This window comes from Callithrix jacchus, chromosome 8 (genome assembly GCF_049354715.1).
Source record: "Callithrix jacchus isolate 240 chromosome 8, calJac240_pri, whole genome shotgun sequence".
Lineage (NCBI taxonomy): Eukaryota > Metazoa > Chordata > Mammalia > Primates > Cebidae > Callithrix > Callithrix jacchus.
In genome coordinates, this window is record NC_133509.1 from 104419815 (window position 1) to 104434319 (window position 14505).

Sequence of the window (14505 nt, forward strand, 5' to 3'; positions counted from 1 at the left end):
TTCAAAGCAATGGCTGCCAAACAGTGGAAATGTCAGTCAAAGCAAAGTGGGTCAGTCAAGAGCAAAGGTCACTGACAGTGTTTGGGGATGTGCAAGGCATTTTGCTTGTTGATTTTCTAGAGTGCCAAAGAACCATAACACCTGCATATTATGAGCGGGTTTTAAGAAAGTTGGCCAAAGCATAAGCAGAAAAATGCCCAGGAATGCTTCATCAGAGAGTCCTCCACCGTTGCAATGTTCCTGTTCATTGCTCTCATCAAACAAGGGCAATTTTGCGAGATTTTCAATGGGAAGGTTTTAGGTATCTGCTTTATAGTCCTGATTTGACTCCTTCCAACTTCTTTTTGTTTCCTAATCTTAAAATCTACAAAGGGCACCCATTTTTCTTCAGTTAATAATGTAAAAAAGACTACATTGATTGACATGGTTAAATTTCCAGGACCCTTAGTTTTTTAGAGGTGAACTAAACAGCTGGTATCATTATTTACAAAAGTGTCTCACACTTGATAGAGCTTATGTTGAGAAATGAAGGTTATATTTTTTAATTTTTTTAATCTTTTAATTTCATTTTTCAACAAGATTTTTGAAGTCCCCTCATTTTGTTCTGTATATCAGTAATTTGTACCTTTTCTTCTGCGTAGTATTTCATTGTTTGGATGAACCATATTTGTCTGTTCCTTCACCAGTTGGAAGACATATATATATGGGTGGTTTCTGATTTGAGTGACTATGAATAAAGTCACTATGAATATACAGGTTTTTGTACGAACGTGAGTTTTTATTTTTCTTGCAAAAATACTTATAAGTGCCAGCCTGGGCAACATAGCAAAACCCTATTCCTACAAAAAATTAGCCACACGTGGTGCCGCATACCTGTAGTCCCAGCTCCTTAGGAGACTGAGGTGGGAGGATTGCTTGAGCCTGGGAGCCAGAGGTTTCAGTGAGCTAAGATTGTGCCACTGCACTCCAGCCGGCGACAGAGCCATACCCTGTCTCAAAAAAAAAATACCTACAGGTAGGATTGCTGGGTCACATGACAAATATATGTTTAATTTCATGGGAAACTGACAAACTCTTTCTAAAGTGGCTGTAATATTTTGCATTCTCATCAATAATAGATGAAAGTTCCAGTTCTCCCCTTCCTTGTCAACACTTGGTATTGTCTGTTTTGTTTTAGTTTTTTATTTTAGCCATTCTAATAGCAGCGTAGTGATATCTCAGTGTGGTTTTAGTTTGCATTTCCCTGTGACTAATGATGCTGAACATCTTGTCATATGCTTAATTGCCATTGTTAGAGCTTCTGTGGTGATATCAAGCCTTTTACTCATTTTAAAAATTGAGTTTTCTTATTGAGTTTTGAGAGTCCTTTGTGTATTCTAGATACAAGTCCTTTATCAGATACATGTTCTGCAAATATTTTCTCCTAGTTCGTGGCTTATCTTTTCATTCTCTTAACAGTATCTTTTGGAGAACAGTTTCTAATTCTGATGAAGTCCATTTTTCCAGTTATTTCTTTTAAGATTGTGCTTTTGGTATCATATCTAAAAACCCCTTGCTGAGCCCAAATTCACAAAGATATTCTCTTTCATTTTCCTCTAGAATTTTTATAATTTTCACTTTGACGTTTAGTTCTATTTTCTATTTTGATATAATTTTGAATGTAGGTGAAAGTTCATTTTTTGGCATATGGATTGATGTTCAGTAGTTCCAACATTGCTTGTTGAAAAAAAAATCATTTCTCTATTGAATTGTTTTTGCACTTTTGTCAAAAATCAATTAACTGTATTTGCGTTGGTCTATGTCTGGATTCTCTATTCTGTTTTATTGATTTGTTTGTTTACCCTTTGCGGTACTACATTGTCTCGATGACTGTAGCTTCATAGCAAATCTTGAAATCAAGTAGTGTAGTCCTTCTGATTTTTTTTTTTTTTTTTTTTTTTTGAGACAGGGTCTCACTCTTTCTCCTAGGCTGGAGTGATGATAGCTCACTGTAACCTCAAACTCCTGTGCTCAAACAATCCTCCCACCTCAGCCTCTCCAGCAGCTAGGACTACAGGTGCATGCCACCATGCCTGGCTTATTATTTAAACTTTTTGTAGAGACAGTCTCACTCTGTTGCCCAGGCTGGTCTTGAACTCCTGGCCCTAAGTGATCCTCCCACGTTGGCTGGGATTATAGGCATGAGCCACCCCACCCAGCCCACTTTGTTCTTATTTTTCAAAATTGTTTTGGCTTTCCATAAAATTCTTTGCCGTTCCATAAAAATTTTTAAATCAGCTTGTCATATATCTACAGAATAAATCATCCTGGGATTCTGACTGAGATTAAGTTGAATCCATAAATTTGGGAAAGAATAGACACCTTAAGAATATTGTATTTTCCAATCAATGAGCCCAGTCTCTCCATTTATTTAGAGCTTTGATTTATTTCATCACTGTAATTGTAATTTTAGCTTATAGAGCTGCAGATATTTTATTGATTTATGCCCAAATATTTCATGTTTTTAGTAATTGTAAATAATACTTTCAAAATGCTTTCAATTTCTAGTATTCTAATATGTAGAAAGTTCTAGTATAATAAATTTCATTACGCCTAGGTACTTTTTTGTAGATTTCTTGGGATCTGCTACATAAATATTTATGTCGTCTACGAATAGGGACAGCTTAACCTTTTCCTTTCCTAACTGCCTTTTTTCCCTTCCTTGTTGCCCTAACTAGACTATCCGTTCTGAGACTGATTAGGAATGAAAATGAGCATTCTTGCCCTACTTACATTCAGTCTTTCACCATTAAATATGAGGTTAGATACAGGTTTTTTATGGATTCCCTTTATCTCTTTTTTTCCCAACTTTCATTTTAGATTTAGGGGGTACATGTCCAGGTTTCTTACCTGGCTCTATTTCATGATGCTGAGGATAGGGGTACAATGATCTCATCACCCAGGTACTGAGCATACCAGTATTTTTTCACCTTTTACCTTCCTTCTTTCCTTCCCATCTAGTGGTCCCCAGTTTCTATTATTGCCATCTTTATGTCCATGAGTACCTGATGTTTAGCTCCCACTTAGAAGTGAGAACGTGTGGTGTTTGGTTTTTTGTTCCTGCCTTAATTTACTTAGGATAATAGCCTCCACCTTCATCTACCTTGCTGCAAAGGACATGATTTCATTCTTTATGTGGCTGAATGGTATTCCGTGGTGTATATGTACCACATTTTCTTTATCCAGTCTATCGTTGATGGGCAGCTAAGTTGATTCTATGTCTTTGCTATTGAGAATAGTACTGTGATGTACATAAGAGTACATGTTTCTTTTTGGTACAGTGATTTGCTTTCTTTTGGATATATACTCAGTAATGGGATTGCAGGGTTGAATGCTAGCTCTGTTTTAAATTCTTTGAGAAATCTCCAAAACTGCTTTCCATAGTGACTGAACTAATTTACATTCCCACTAACAGTGTATAACTGTTCCCTTTTCTCCCTAGCCTTGCCAGCGTGTTGTTTTTTGACTTTTTAACAATATCCATTTCGATTGGTATAAGATGATATCTCATTGTGGTTTTGATTTGCATTTCTCTGCTGGTTAGTGATTTGGAGCAGTTTTTCGTGTTTGTTGGCAGCTCGTATGTCTTTTTGAGAAGTGTCCATTCATGTCTTTTGCCTATTTTTTAATGTGGTTGTCTTTTGCTTGTTTAGTTTTTTAAGTTCCTGATAGATTATGGATACTAAACCTTTGTCAGATGCGTAGTTTGTGAATATTTTCTCCCATTCTGTTTTTTCTGTTGGTAGTTTGCTGTGCAGAAGCTACTTAGTTTTATTAGGTCTTACTTGTCAATTTTTGTTTTTATTGCAATTGCTTTTGAGGAGTTAGTCATAAATTCTTTCCTAAGGCTGATGTCCAGAGTGGTTTCCTAGGTTTTCTTCTAGGATTCTTCTAGTTTGAGGTCTTATATTTAAATCTTTAATCCACTGTGAGTTAGTTTTTGTATTTGGTAAAAGGTAGGGGTCTAGTTTCATTCCTCTGCCTATGGCTAGCCAGCTATCCCAGCACCATTTATTGACTAGGGAGTCCTCCATGGTGACTTTCCTGAAAATCAGATGGCTGTCAGTGTATGGCTTTTTTTCTGGGTTATTTGTTCTATATTGGTCTATGTGTCTGTTTTTCTACCAGGACCACACTGTTTTGGTTACTGTAGTCTTATAGTTTAGTTTAAAGTCAGGTAATGTGTTGCATTTGGCTTTGTCCTTTTTGCTTAGGAGTGCTTTGGCTATTCAGTCTGTTTTTTGGTTCCATATGAATTTTAGAATAATTTTTTTAGTTCTGTAAAAAATGATGTTGGTAATTTGATAGGAATAATATTGAATCTATAGATTGCTTTGGGCAGTATGGCCACTTTAATGTTATAAGGAAGTTCCATTCTGTTCCTAGCATGCTGAGAGTTTTTATCTTGAATGGATGTTGAATTTCATCATATGCTTTTTTTTTTTTTTTTGGTGGGGGGAGGAAGGCAGGAAGGGAGAGAAGAAGGACGGTAGGGAGGAAGGAAGGGATGAAGGAAGGAAGGAAGGGAGGAAGCGGGGAGGGAGGGAGGGAGGGAAGGGAAGGAAGGGAATCAAGCAATGAGAGAGACATTGCCGACCTGGATCTAGAGGTTTACAAGTTGATTTCTTTTTTTTTTTGAGAGAAAGAAGGAAAAAAAAAATAAGTAAAGGAGAGGAAGAAAGAGGAAAAGAAAGAGGGAGAGTAAATGGAAATATTGCTTTATTTTGAAAAAAATTGGGTATTAATAATGGCCCATCAGTGTTTCATTTAAACTTATGGGTAGGTGTGGTATGGTATTGACTAAAATGTATATTTTGTGTATTTGAAGTGGAGAGCTCTGTGAATATTTATTAAGTTTACTTGTTCCAGATCTGAGTTCGAGTGCTTGATATCCTTATTAATTTTCTGTCTCATTGAATCTAAGTCTCGTATCTGGGTGTTAGGATCGTTAGCTCTTGTTGTTGCATTGATCCTTTTACCACTATATCTTTGTTGCTTTAAAATCTATTTTCTCTGATACGAGAATTGCAACTCCTGCTTTTTATTTATTTATTATTTATTTTTGCTCTCCATTTGGTTGGTAAATCTTTCTCCATCCCTTTGTTTTGAGTCTTTGTGTATCCTTGCATGTGAAACAGGTCTGGATGTAACATACCATTGGGTTTTGGCTGTGTCTTTTGATTGGGGGATTTAGTCAATTTAAATTTAGGGTTACTGCCATTTGATGTTGACTGGCTGTTTTATCCATTCGTTGGTGTAAATTCTTCTTTATGTTGGTGCTCTTTACTTTTTGGTGTATTTTTAGAAAGGCTAATACTGGTTGTTTCTTTCTGTGTGTAATGCTTCTTTCAGAAGCTCTTGTAAAGCAGGCCTGGTGGTAATAAAATCTCTGAGTTCTTGCTTGTTCATAAAAGATTTTATTTTTCCTTCAGTTGTGAAGCTTAGTTTGGCTGGATATGAAATTCTGGGCTGAAGGTTCTGTTCGTTGAGGATGTTGAATATTGGCCCCCACTCTCTTCTGGCTTGTAGAGTTTCTGCTGAGAGATCTGCTGTAAGTCTGATAGGCTTGCCTTTGTGGGTAATCTGACCTTTTTCTCTGGCTGCCCTTAGTATTTTCTCCTTCATTTCAACCCTGGTGAATCTAACGATTATGTGCCTTGGGGTTGCTCTTCTTGAGGAATATCTTTGTGGTGTTCTCTGTATTACCTGGGGTTGAATGTTGACCTGCTTTGCTAGTTTAGGAAAATTTTCCTGAATAATATCCTGAAGGGTATTTTTCAGCTTTGATTCATTCTCTCCATCGCATTTAGGTACACCTATCAAACGTAAATTTGGTCTTTTCACATAGTCCCACATTTCTTGGAGACTTTGCTCATTCCTTTTTATCCTTTTTTCTCTAATCTTTTCTTCACATTTTATTTCATTAAGTTGGACTTTGACCTCTGATATCCCTTCTTCTGCTTGAACAATTCGAGTGTTTAAACCTGTGCATACTTCTCCGACTTCCTGTATTGTATTCTTCAGTTCCATTAATTCACTCATACTCCTCTCTAAGTTGTCTATTCTCAATAGGAGTTCATCAAACCTTTTTACAAAGTTCCTAGTTTCTTTACGTTGGGCTACAACATGTTCTTTTAACTCACCGAAGTTTGTTATTATCCATTCCTTGAAGAGTGATTCTGTCATCAGGATGCACTCGTTCTCCATCAAGCCTTGTTCCATTGTTGATGTGGAACTGTGATCATCTTTAGAGGGAGAGGCGTTCTGACTTTGAGTATTCTCAGCTTTTTTACGCTGGTTTCTTCCCGTCATTGTAAATTTATCCTCCTGTCGTCTTTGAAATTACCAACTTTCAGATTAGGTCTCTTGAGTGGACGTCCAGGTTGTTAGTTCCCAGGGCCAGAGCAGCGGCATTAAAACTGATGGTGCTTTTCTGCCCAGGATTCTCCTGTCTGGCGTAGTAGGCGACTCTGCCTTCCCGGGGCTCCAGACCTCGGTCAGAAGGGGAACCGGTCCCATTTACTCTGCGCGGAGCGCTGCCGCGCCGAGGTGCCATCACAGCCGCTGCGCCGGGCTCTGGTGTCCTGCTGGGGACCCGTGCGGGTCCTCCGAACCTGTTTACTCTGCTCCGAGAGCTGCTGCGCCGAGGTGCCGGCGGAACCGCTGCACCAGCCACGAGAGTCGCACTGGCCACCCGTGCGTTTCCTCCACTGGGGGATCTTCTGCTCCGTGAGCGACCAGAATTTGTCTGAAAGTGTGGCATCCTCTAGTTCTCCGTGCCTTCCCTGAAAGCTGCAATCCCGGGATATTAGCGATCGGCCATCCTGGATCATTCCCATATGCTTTTTTTAGTCTGTTAATGGAGTAAATCACAGTGATTGATTTTCAAATGTTGAACTAGACTTGCATATACCCACCTCCTAGTTATTATATATAATTATTTTTAGATGCTGCTGGATTCAATTTACTAATATTTTATTAAGGATTTTTGTGTCACAGTTTATGAAGAATATTGGTCTGTAGTTTTCCTTTCTTACAATGTCTGTGTATGGTTTTATTAGGACGATGCTGGCCTCTTAGATTTGGTAAGTGTTCCCTTCTCTTTTATATCCTAGAAAAGAACGTATAAAATCAATAATATTTCTTCCTTATATATTTGTTAGAATTTACTGGTGAATTTGCCATGTTGGCCTGGAGTTTTCTATGTTGGAAGGTTTTTAACTATGAATTCAGTTTTTTGAATAGATAGATATAAGACTGTTCAAGTTACCTAGTTCTTCTTGAGTGTGTTTTGGGAGTTTCTGTCTTTCAAGTAATTGATTTATTTCCTCCCAGTTTTTAAAGTTTCTTTAGGTGAAGCTCATTGATTTGAGATATTTATTCTTTTCTTCTCTTCTTTTTTCTTTCCTTTGAGGCAGGGTCTTGCTCTGTCACCCAGGCTGGGTGCAGTGATACAGTTTCAGCTCACTACAACCTTCACCTCCCAGGTTCAAGTGATTGTCATGCCTCACCCTCCCAAGCATCTGGGACTACAGGCACATGCCACCATGCCCAGCTAAATTTTGTATCTTTAGTAGAGACGGGGTTTCACCATATTGGCCAGGTTGATATTGAATTCCTGACCTCGTGATCTGCCCTCCTTGGTTTCCCGAAGTGCTGGGATTATAGGTGTGAGCCACCATGCCCACCCCCCCCCACCCGCCTCTATCTTTCTTTATTGTAGAGCAAACCAACTTTTCTTCATACTTCAAGAAAGAAGTTTGCATACATGTTACTACAGCCTATGGTTTTGTTCTTCTGTGGACCTTACAATTATGAAATAAATTGTTTTCAGAACTCAGTATATCATCTTAACTAGTTGCTCTGATGCTTTAATAAGCATTGTTAAATACTAATTAACATAAAAAGAAACCTCTGTAATTATAGCTCTAAAATCACTGGAATTAGGTAATTGTCATCTTTCATGTGAAAAAAAAACTGTCTATAGAAACAAGTTTTAAGAACTTCAAGGATTATTGGGTAATGCAGTACTTGACTGTTGAGCCAAAATTTGAAACCATCAAAATTCTTTGGACTGTTAGAATTGGTATGTTTAGGAAGGTAGACTTTTGGGTCAAAAATGAAAATACAAATATGATGTGTTGTCAAAACTGCTGTTGTCAGGGATGGCTCAATATAGATTATGCCACTCATTTTTATCACTTCTGTAGGAATGCTGTGTATCAGATTCTTTGTAGAGGTATGATTATCTGTGGGTTTTTTTGTCACTTGGCTCTGCATTTAAATAAAATGCAAGGGGCCTTAGCCAGAACAGTCAGGCAAACAAAAGAGAAGGCATTCAGATTGGAAAGGAAGAAGTAAAGTTGCCTCTTTTTAGATGAGATGATCTTATATATAAAAATACCTGAAGACTCATCCAACAAATGATTAGAACTAACAAACAAATGCAGTGAAGTGCAGGATATAAAATCAGCATACAAAAATCACTGTAGGGCCGGGCGCGGTGGCTCAAGCCTGTAATCCCAGCACTTTGGGAGGCCGAGGCGGGTGGATCACGGGGTCAAGAGATCGAGACCATCCTGGTCAACATGGTGAAACCCCGTCTCTACTAAAAATTACAAAAAATTAGCTGGGCATGGTGGCGCGTGCCTGTAATCCCAGCTACTCAGGAGGCTGAGGCAGGAGAATTGCCTGAACCCAGGGGGCGGAGGTTGCGGTGAGCCGAGATTGCGCCATTGCACTCCAGCCTGGGTAACAAGAGCGAAACTCCGTCTCAAAAAAAAAAAAAAAAAAAAATCACTGTATACTAACAATGAACTGTTTGAAAAAGAAACTATGAAAACAATTTCATTCATAATAGGATCAGAAAATAAAATACTTAAGCATAAATTTAACCAAGGTGGTAAAAATCTATATGCTGAAAACTATAAAACATTGATTAAGGAAATTGGAGAAGATATAAATAAGATATTCTATGTTCATGAATTGGAAGAATTAATATTGTCAAAATATCCATGCTACCTGAAGTGATCTACAGATTTAATGCAACCCCATCACAATTCCATTGGCATTTGCTATGGTTTGGATATTTGTCCCCTCCACATCTTGTGTTGAAACTTGATTCCAGTGTTGGAGGCAGAGCCTGCGGGAGGTGTTTGGGTCATGAGGGTGGATCCCTCATGCATGTATTGGTACTGTCCCCTTGCTAATGAGTAAGTTCTCCCTCTATTAGTTCACAGGAGAACTAGTTGTTTAAAAGAGCATGGCACCTCTCCCTTCTCTCGCCATGTGATATGCTGACTCCTCTTCCCCTTCTGCTATTATTGGAAGCTTCCTGAGATCCTCAGATTCATGCTTCTTGGACAGCCTACAGAATTGTAAGCCAAATAAACCTTAATAGAAGCAACGATTCTAAAATTCATATGCAACCATGGAAGGCCCTGAAGCCAAAGCAGTCTTGAACCATAAGAACAAAACTGGAAGCATACCACTACCTGATTTCTAAATATACTACAAAGCTATAGTAATCAAAATAGTATGGTATTGGGATAAAATAAATATGTAGACCAATACAGCAGAAAAGAGACCCCAGAAATAAATCCTTTTGTTTACAGTGAAATGATAGTAGGCAAAGGTACAAAGAACACATAGTGAGAAAGGGTAGTTTCTTCATAAATGGTTTTGGGAAAACTGTTTTCCACATGCAGAAGAATAAAACTGGACCCTTATCTCACACGATATACAAAATTGAACTTAAAATGGATTAAAGACTTAAACATACAGTTTCAGGTCTTAAATGTAAAACTATTAGAAGAAAATGTAGGGGAAAGTTTCTTAACATTGTTCTGGGTAATGATGTTTTGGGTGTGACCCCCAAATCATGGGCAACTAAAGCAAAAATAGACAAATAGGATTCTATCAAACTAGAAAGAGCTTCTGCACAGCAAAGGAAACAATCAGCGGAGTAAAGAGACAACCAATGGAATGGGAGAAAAGGTTTTAAACCCTTATCTGGTAAGGGTTTAATATCCAAAATATAAAGGAACTCAAGCAATTCAATAGCAAGAAAACAACTCAAAGGACCTGAATAGACATTAAAAATGGGCAAAGGACCTGAATAGACATTGCTCAAACAAAGATATACAAATGGCCAACGGGTACGTGAAAAAACACTCAGCATCACTAATCATCAGGGAAATGCAAATCAAAAACACAGTGAGATATCATCTCACACCTGTTAAAATGGCTGTCATCAAAAAGACAAAGGATAGCTGTTGGCAAAGATGTGGAAAAGAAGGATGCCTTGTACCCTGTTGGTGGAAATGTAAAACAGCCATTATAGAAAACAGTATGGGGATTCCTCAGAAAATTCAAAATATAAATACCTATGATCCAGCAATCCCACTTCTGGGTATATATCCAAGACAAATGCAGTCAGTATCTCAAAGCAATATCTCTGCTGTTATGTTCACTATAGCAGTATTCAGGAGAGCCAAGATATGAAATCAATGTGTCTGTCAGTAGATGCGTGGATAAGTTGTAATACACATGCATGCGCACACAGAATGGAATATTATCCAATCTTTAACATTTTCCAGATAATAAATCTGGAAAAATGAATGAATGAATAGGGGTGGGCTAATCTGCTCTTATTAACTCTTGCCCTCATGTTTATTCATAAAAATAGAGCTCTTTAAGATTATTCATTTTAATTGGTGTAAATTTAAGGGGTACAAGTGCAGTTCTGTTACATGGATATTTTGGGTAGTGGTAAGATCTAGGCTTTTAGTGAAATCACCACCCAAATAATGTACCTTGTACCCATTAAATAATTTCTTATTCCTCACCCTCCTCCCACCCATGCTTCCAAGTCTCCAAAGTGTACTATTCCATATGCTGTGTCCATGTTTACACATTATTTAGGTATCACTTGTAAGTGAGAACATGCAGTATTTGGCTTTCTGAGTTGTTTTACTTAAGATGACTTCCAGTTTCATCTGCACTGCAGCAAAAAACATGATTCCATGTATTTTTATGGCTTCATAATACTCCACTATATTTATCTACCGCATTTTCTTTATCCATTCATCCACTGACAGACACTTAGTTTGATTCCAAATCTTTTCTATTGTGAATAGTGCTGCAATAAACATATAAATTGCAGGTTTCTTTTAGATAATGATTTAATTAATTTATTTATTTTCCAGAGACAAGGTCTCTCTCTCTGTCTTGCCCAGGCTGGAGTACAAGGGCACAATCATAGAATCATAGCTCACTGCAGCCTCCAACTCCTGGGCTCCAGAAGTCCTCCAACCTCAGCCTCCCAAGTAGCTAGGGCTACAAGTGTGCACCACCATGCCCAGTGTATTAGTCCATTTTCATGCTGCTATAACAAAATGCCCAAGACTGGGTAATTTATAAAGGTTAGAAATTTATAAAGATGTTTAATTGACTCACAGTTCAGCATGGCTGGGGAGGCCTCAGGAAACTTACAATCATGGTGGAAGACAAAGGGGAAGCAAGTCACCTTCTTCACAAGGCAGTGAGAAGGAGAAGTGCCAAGTGAAGAGGGGAAGAGTCCCTTGTAAAACCATCAGATCTTGCAAGAACTCACTATATAGTGTATCTGTAAACCCAGCTACTCAGGAGGCTGAAGGATGAGAATCACTTGAACCCTGGAGGCAGGGGTTGCAGTGAGCCAAGATCATGCCACTGTACTCCAGCCTGGGTACAGAGCAAGACTGTCTCAAAAAGAAAAGAATAGTTCCAGGCACAGTGGCTCATCCTTATAATTCCAGCACTTTGGGAGGCCAAGGTGGGTAGATCACTTGAGCTCAAAAGTTTGAGACCAGCCTGGGCAATATGGCAAAACCTCATCTCCACAAAAACAATATAAAAATTAGCAGGACTTGGTAGCTTGTATCTGTGGTCCCAGCTTCTTGGGAGACTGAGGTAGGAGGATGACTTGAGTCCAGGAGATGGAGGTTGCTGTGAACTGAGATTGCACCACTGTAGTCCAGTCTGGGTAACAGGGCTGTGCCCTGTCTCAAAAAGAAAGAGAGGGAAAGAAAGAAATAGAAGAGTGTATTGTAACTATTGTAGGGTTGGATCTTATTTTGTGAAACTGTTTTGTTTTGTTTTGTTTGAGACAGAGCCTCACTCTGTCACCAGGCTGGAGGGCAGTGGCACAATCTTGGCTTACTGCAACCTCCAACTCCCTGGTTCAGGCGATTCTCCTGCCTCAGCCTCCTGAGTAGCTGGGATTACAGGCACACACCACCACACCCAGCTAATTTTTGTATTTTTAGTAGAGATGGGATTTCACCATGTTGGCCAGGATGGTCTCAATTTCCTGACCTTGTGATCCGCCCGCCTTGGCCTCCCAAAGTGCTGAGATTACAGGTATGAGCCACTGTGCTCAGCCTGTTTTGTTTTTGTTTTTAAGAGACAGGGTCTGTAGACTGGGCATGGTGGCTCATACCTGTAATCCCACCACTTTGGGAAGTTGAGGTAGGAAGTTGCCTAACAGGTTTCAAGACCAGTTAGGCAACATATGGAGACCCTGTTTCTACAGAAAATTTTTAAATTAGCTGATTATTTAATCAAGTGGTACTTGCCTGTGGTTTCCCAGTTACTTGGGAGGCTGAGGTAGGAGGATTGCTTGAGTCTGGGAGGTTGAGGGTACAATGAGCCATGATTGTACCACTGCTGCACTCCAGCCTGAGTGAACGATGAGATCTCAATTTTTTAAAAAAAGGTTAGATGCTTAACCTGATTATAAATTATAAATGTCTAGTATGTGATTCTCTATTTTTTAAGTACGGCAAAGATAAGCATTTTGGCCTTGAAGCATTTATGTTTTAAATGAAAATATGTTACTGGGATTTTCAACTAGCCAGATGTCATTATGTTTTAAATGAAAATATGTTACTGGGATTTTCAACTGGCCAGGTGTCATTTACTGCAATTCAGAGTCTCTCAACCTCCATATTTCTAGAAATGAATTTAGATTGAAGGATGTGCCTCTTAAACTGCTCTGTCCTTTTGGTTTCTTGCTGGCGATTGTCTGCTGATACTTTATAAAGCTAAAAATTTTCTACTCAATTTGTTCCTTATTTGAAATGTTTGTATCAACCTAGGTATAGACTAGATGAATTTGTTTGTAATTATTTTTGTTGTTACTGCTTTTCATTTGCCTATTTTCATCAGAATAAAACAGTGTAGTTTCTGATGAGATTGGCATGAATTTCTCCGACAGAGCAAGATTTAGGGATGGTGTCCCTTTGGGAATATGATTGCTTTCTTGCATGGTGATTTGCTTCCACTTCCCAGGTTTTGAGAATAATAGGCAATCAGAAGGTCTGCATGCCAAAGGCAGAAGACATTTGGAATTTTTTCACCATGAACTTTAAGTTGAAGGAGTTAGTGATTGGCTGGATTACAATATAGAAAGTGGATGTCTTTACAGTAAAGTAAATAGAGCTTGAAATACAAAGAATGGAAACTTCTTCATGAAAATGGCTTTGGGGGAAAAACATTTTTTTCTCTTTATGGTTTATTCTGCTCTAGGAAAACACCACCAAGCAAGTGAAACACATAATGTGATTGCATCAGACAAAGCAGCAGAAATGTCAGTTGTCCATGAACATGAGCACAGCCACGACCACACACAGCTACATGCCTACATTGGTGTTTCCCTCGTACTGGGCTTCGTTTTCATGTTGCTGGTGGACCAGATTGGTAACTCCCATGTGCATTCTACTGACGGTGAGTGGCTCCAAGGCTTTCTGGGCAGTGCAATAAATTTGCAGTTTAGAAAGTTACAAATGATCAAATATTTCAGTCTGTATCAGTGGCTATATTTAGTGCTAAAACTCTTTTTCTTCTCAGATTCTAGTGAACATTAAGTGGGGAGAGATACTGAGTTGTGGCATGTGGCACAAGGAAGTGTTTAGTGGTTTATTACTTTGCTTGTCTTAAAGCCGTCACTGCTTCCAGTGATAAAAAAAAAAAGGAAACTTGAGTCCAAACCACGCCACATGTTGACAGATCCGACACTTGGCTCTGTGCAGGGCTTCATTGCACAGGGCAGAGGGGCTGCATCTTGGCAGAAGTGGGTGTCAGCACCACGTGGCTGGACTCCCACACCACAGTCAGGGACATGGGGCTCCTCTGCCCCACTGTCTATGGGTCCTTCTGCCAAGGAAGCACCTAAAAAAGCAGATACACAGCAGTAGTAGTCCCTGTGTTTCAGGAATAGTGATAACAAAAATGCCTGTAATTGGAAAGTCTGATTGAGCCTTTATGGAAAGAATGAAGTGTTGGACAACTGAAATCCCAAATGTAAACTTTTACTTTAAAATAAAGTTAAAGAAATACAAAAAAAAAAAAAAAAAAAAAAAGCCGTCACATTTGGTTGAGAGTCTAGGGCAGAAGTTCTTACTTAACTTAGTTTTTTTGCTATGG

At 38.8% G+C, this 14505-nt stretch overlaps 1 protein-coding gene across 13 annotated transcripts in view; it reads left to right on the top strand.

The window, feature by feature from the left end:
• The window catches only part of SLC39A9 (solute carrier family 39 member 9), a 62118-nt gene that overhangs the window by 27677 nt on the left and 19936 nt on the right, over positions 1 to 14505 (top strand). For 11 of the 13 annotated variants that reach the window (XM_054240097.2, XM_078335246.1, XM_054240096.2 and 8 more), the window contains one exon: positions 13609 to 13806. The exons of the other annotated variants lie outside the window; for them this stretch is intronic. In XM_054240097.2, coding sequence (XP_054096072.1) covers positions 13668 to 13806 — 139 coding nt within the window. In that variant the 5' untranslated portion in view covers positions 13609 to 13667. The remainder of the gene's footprint in view (positions 1 to 13608; positions 13807 to 14505) is intronic. 13 annotated transcript variants of the gene reach the window in all.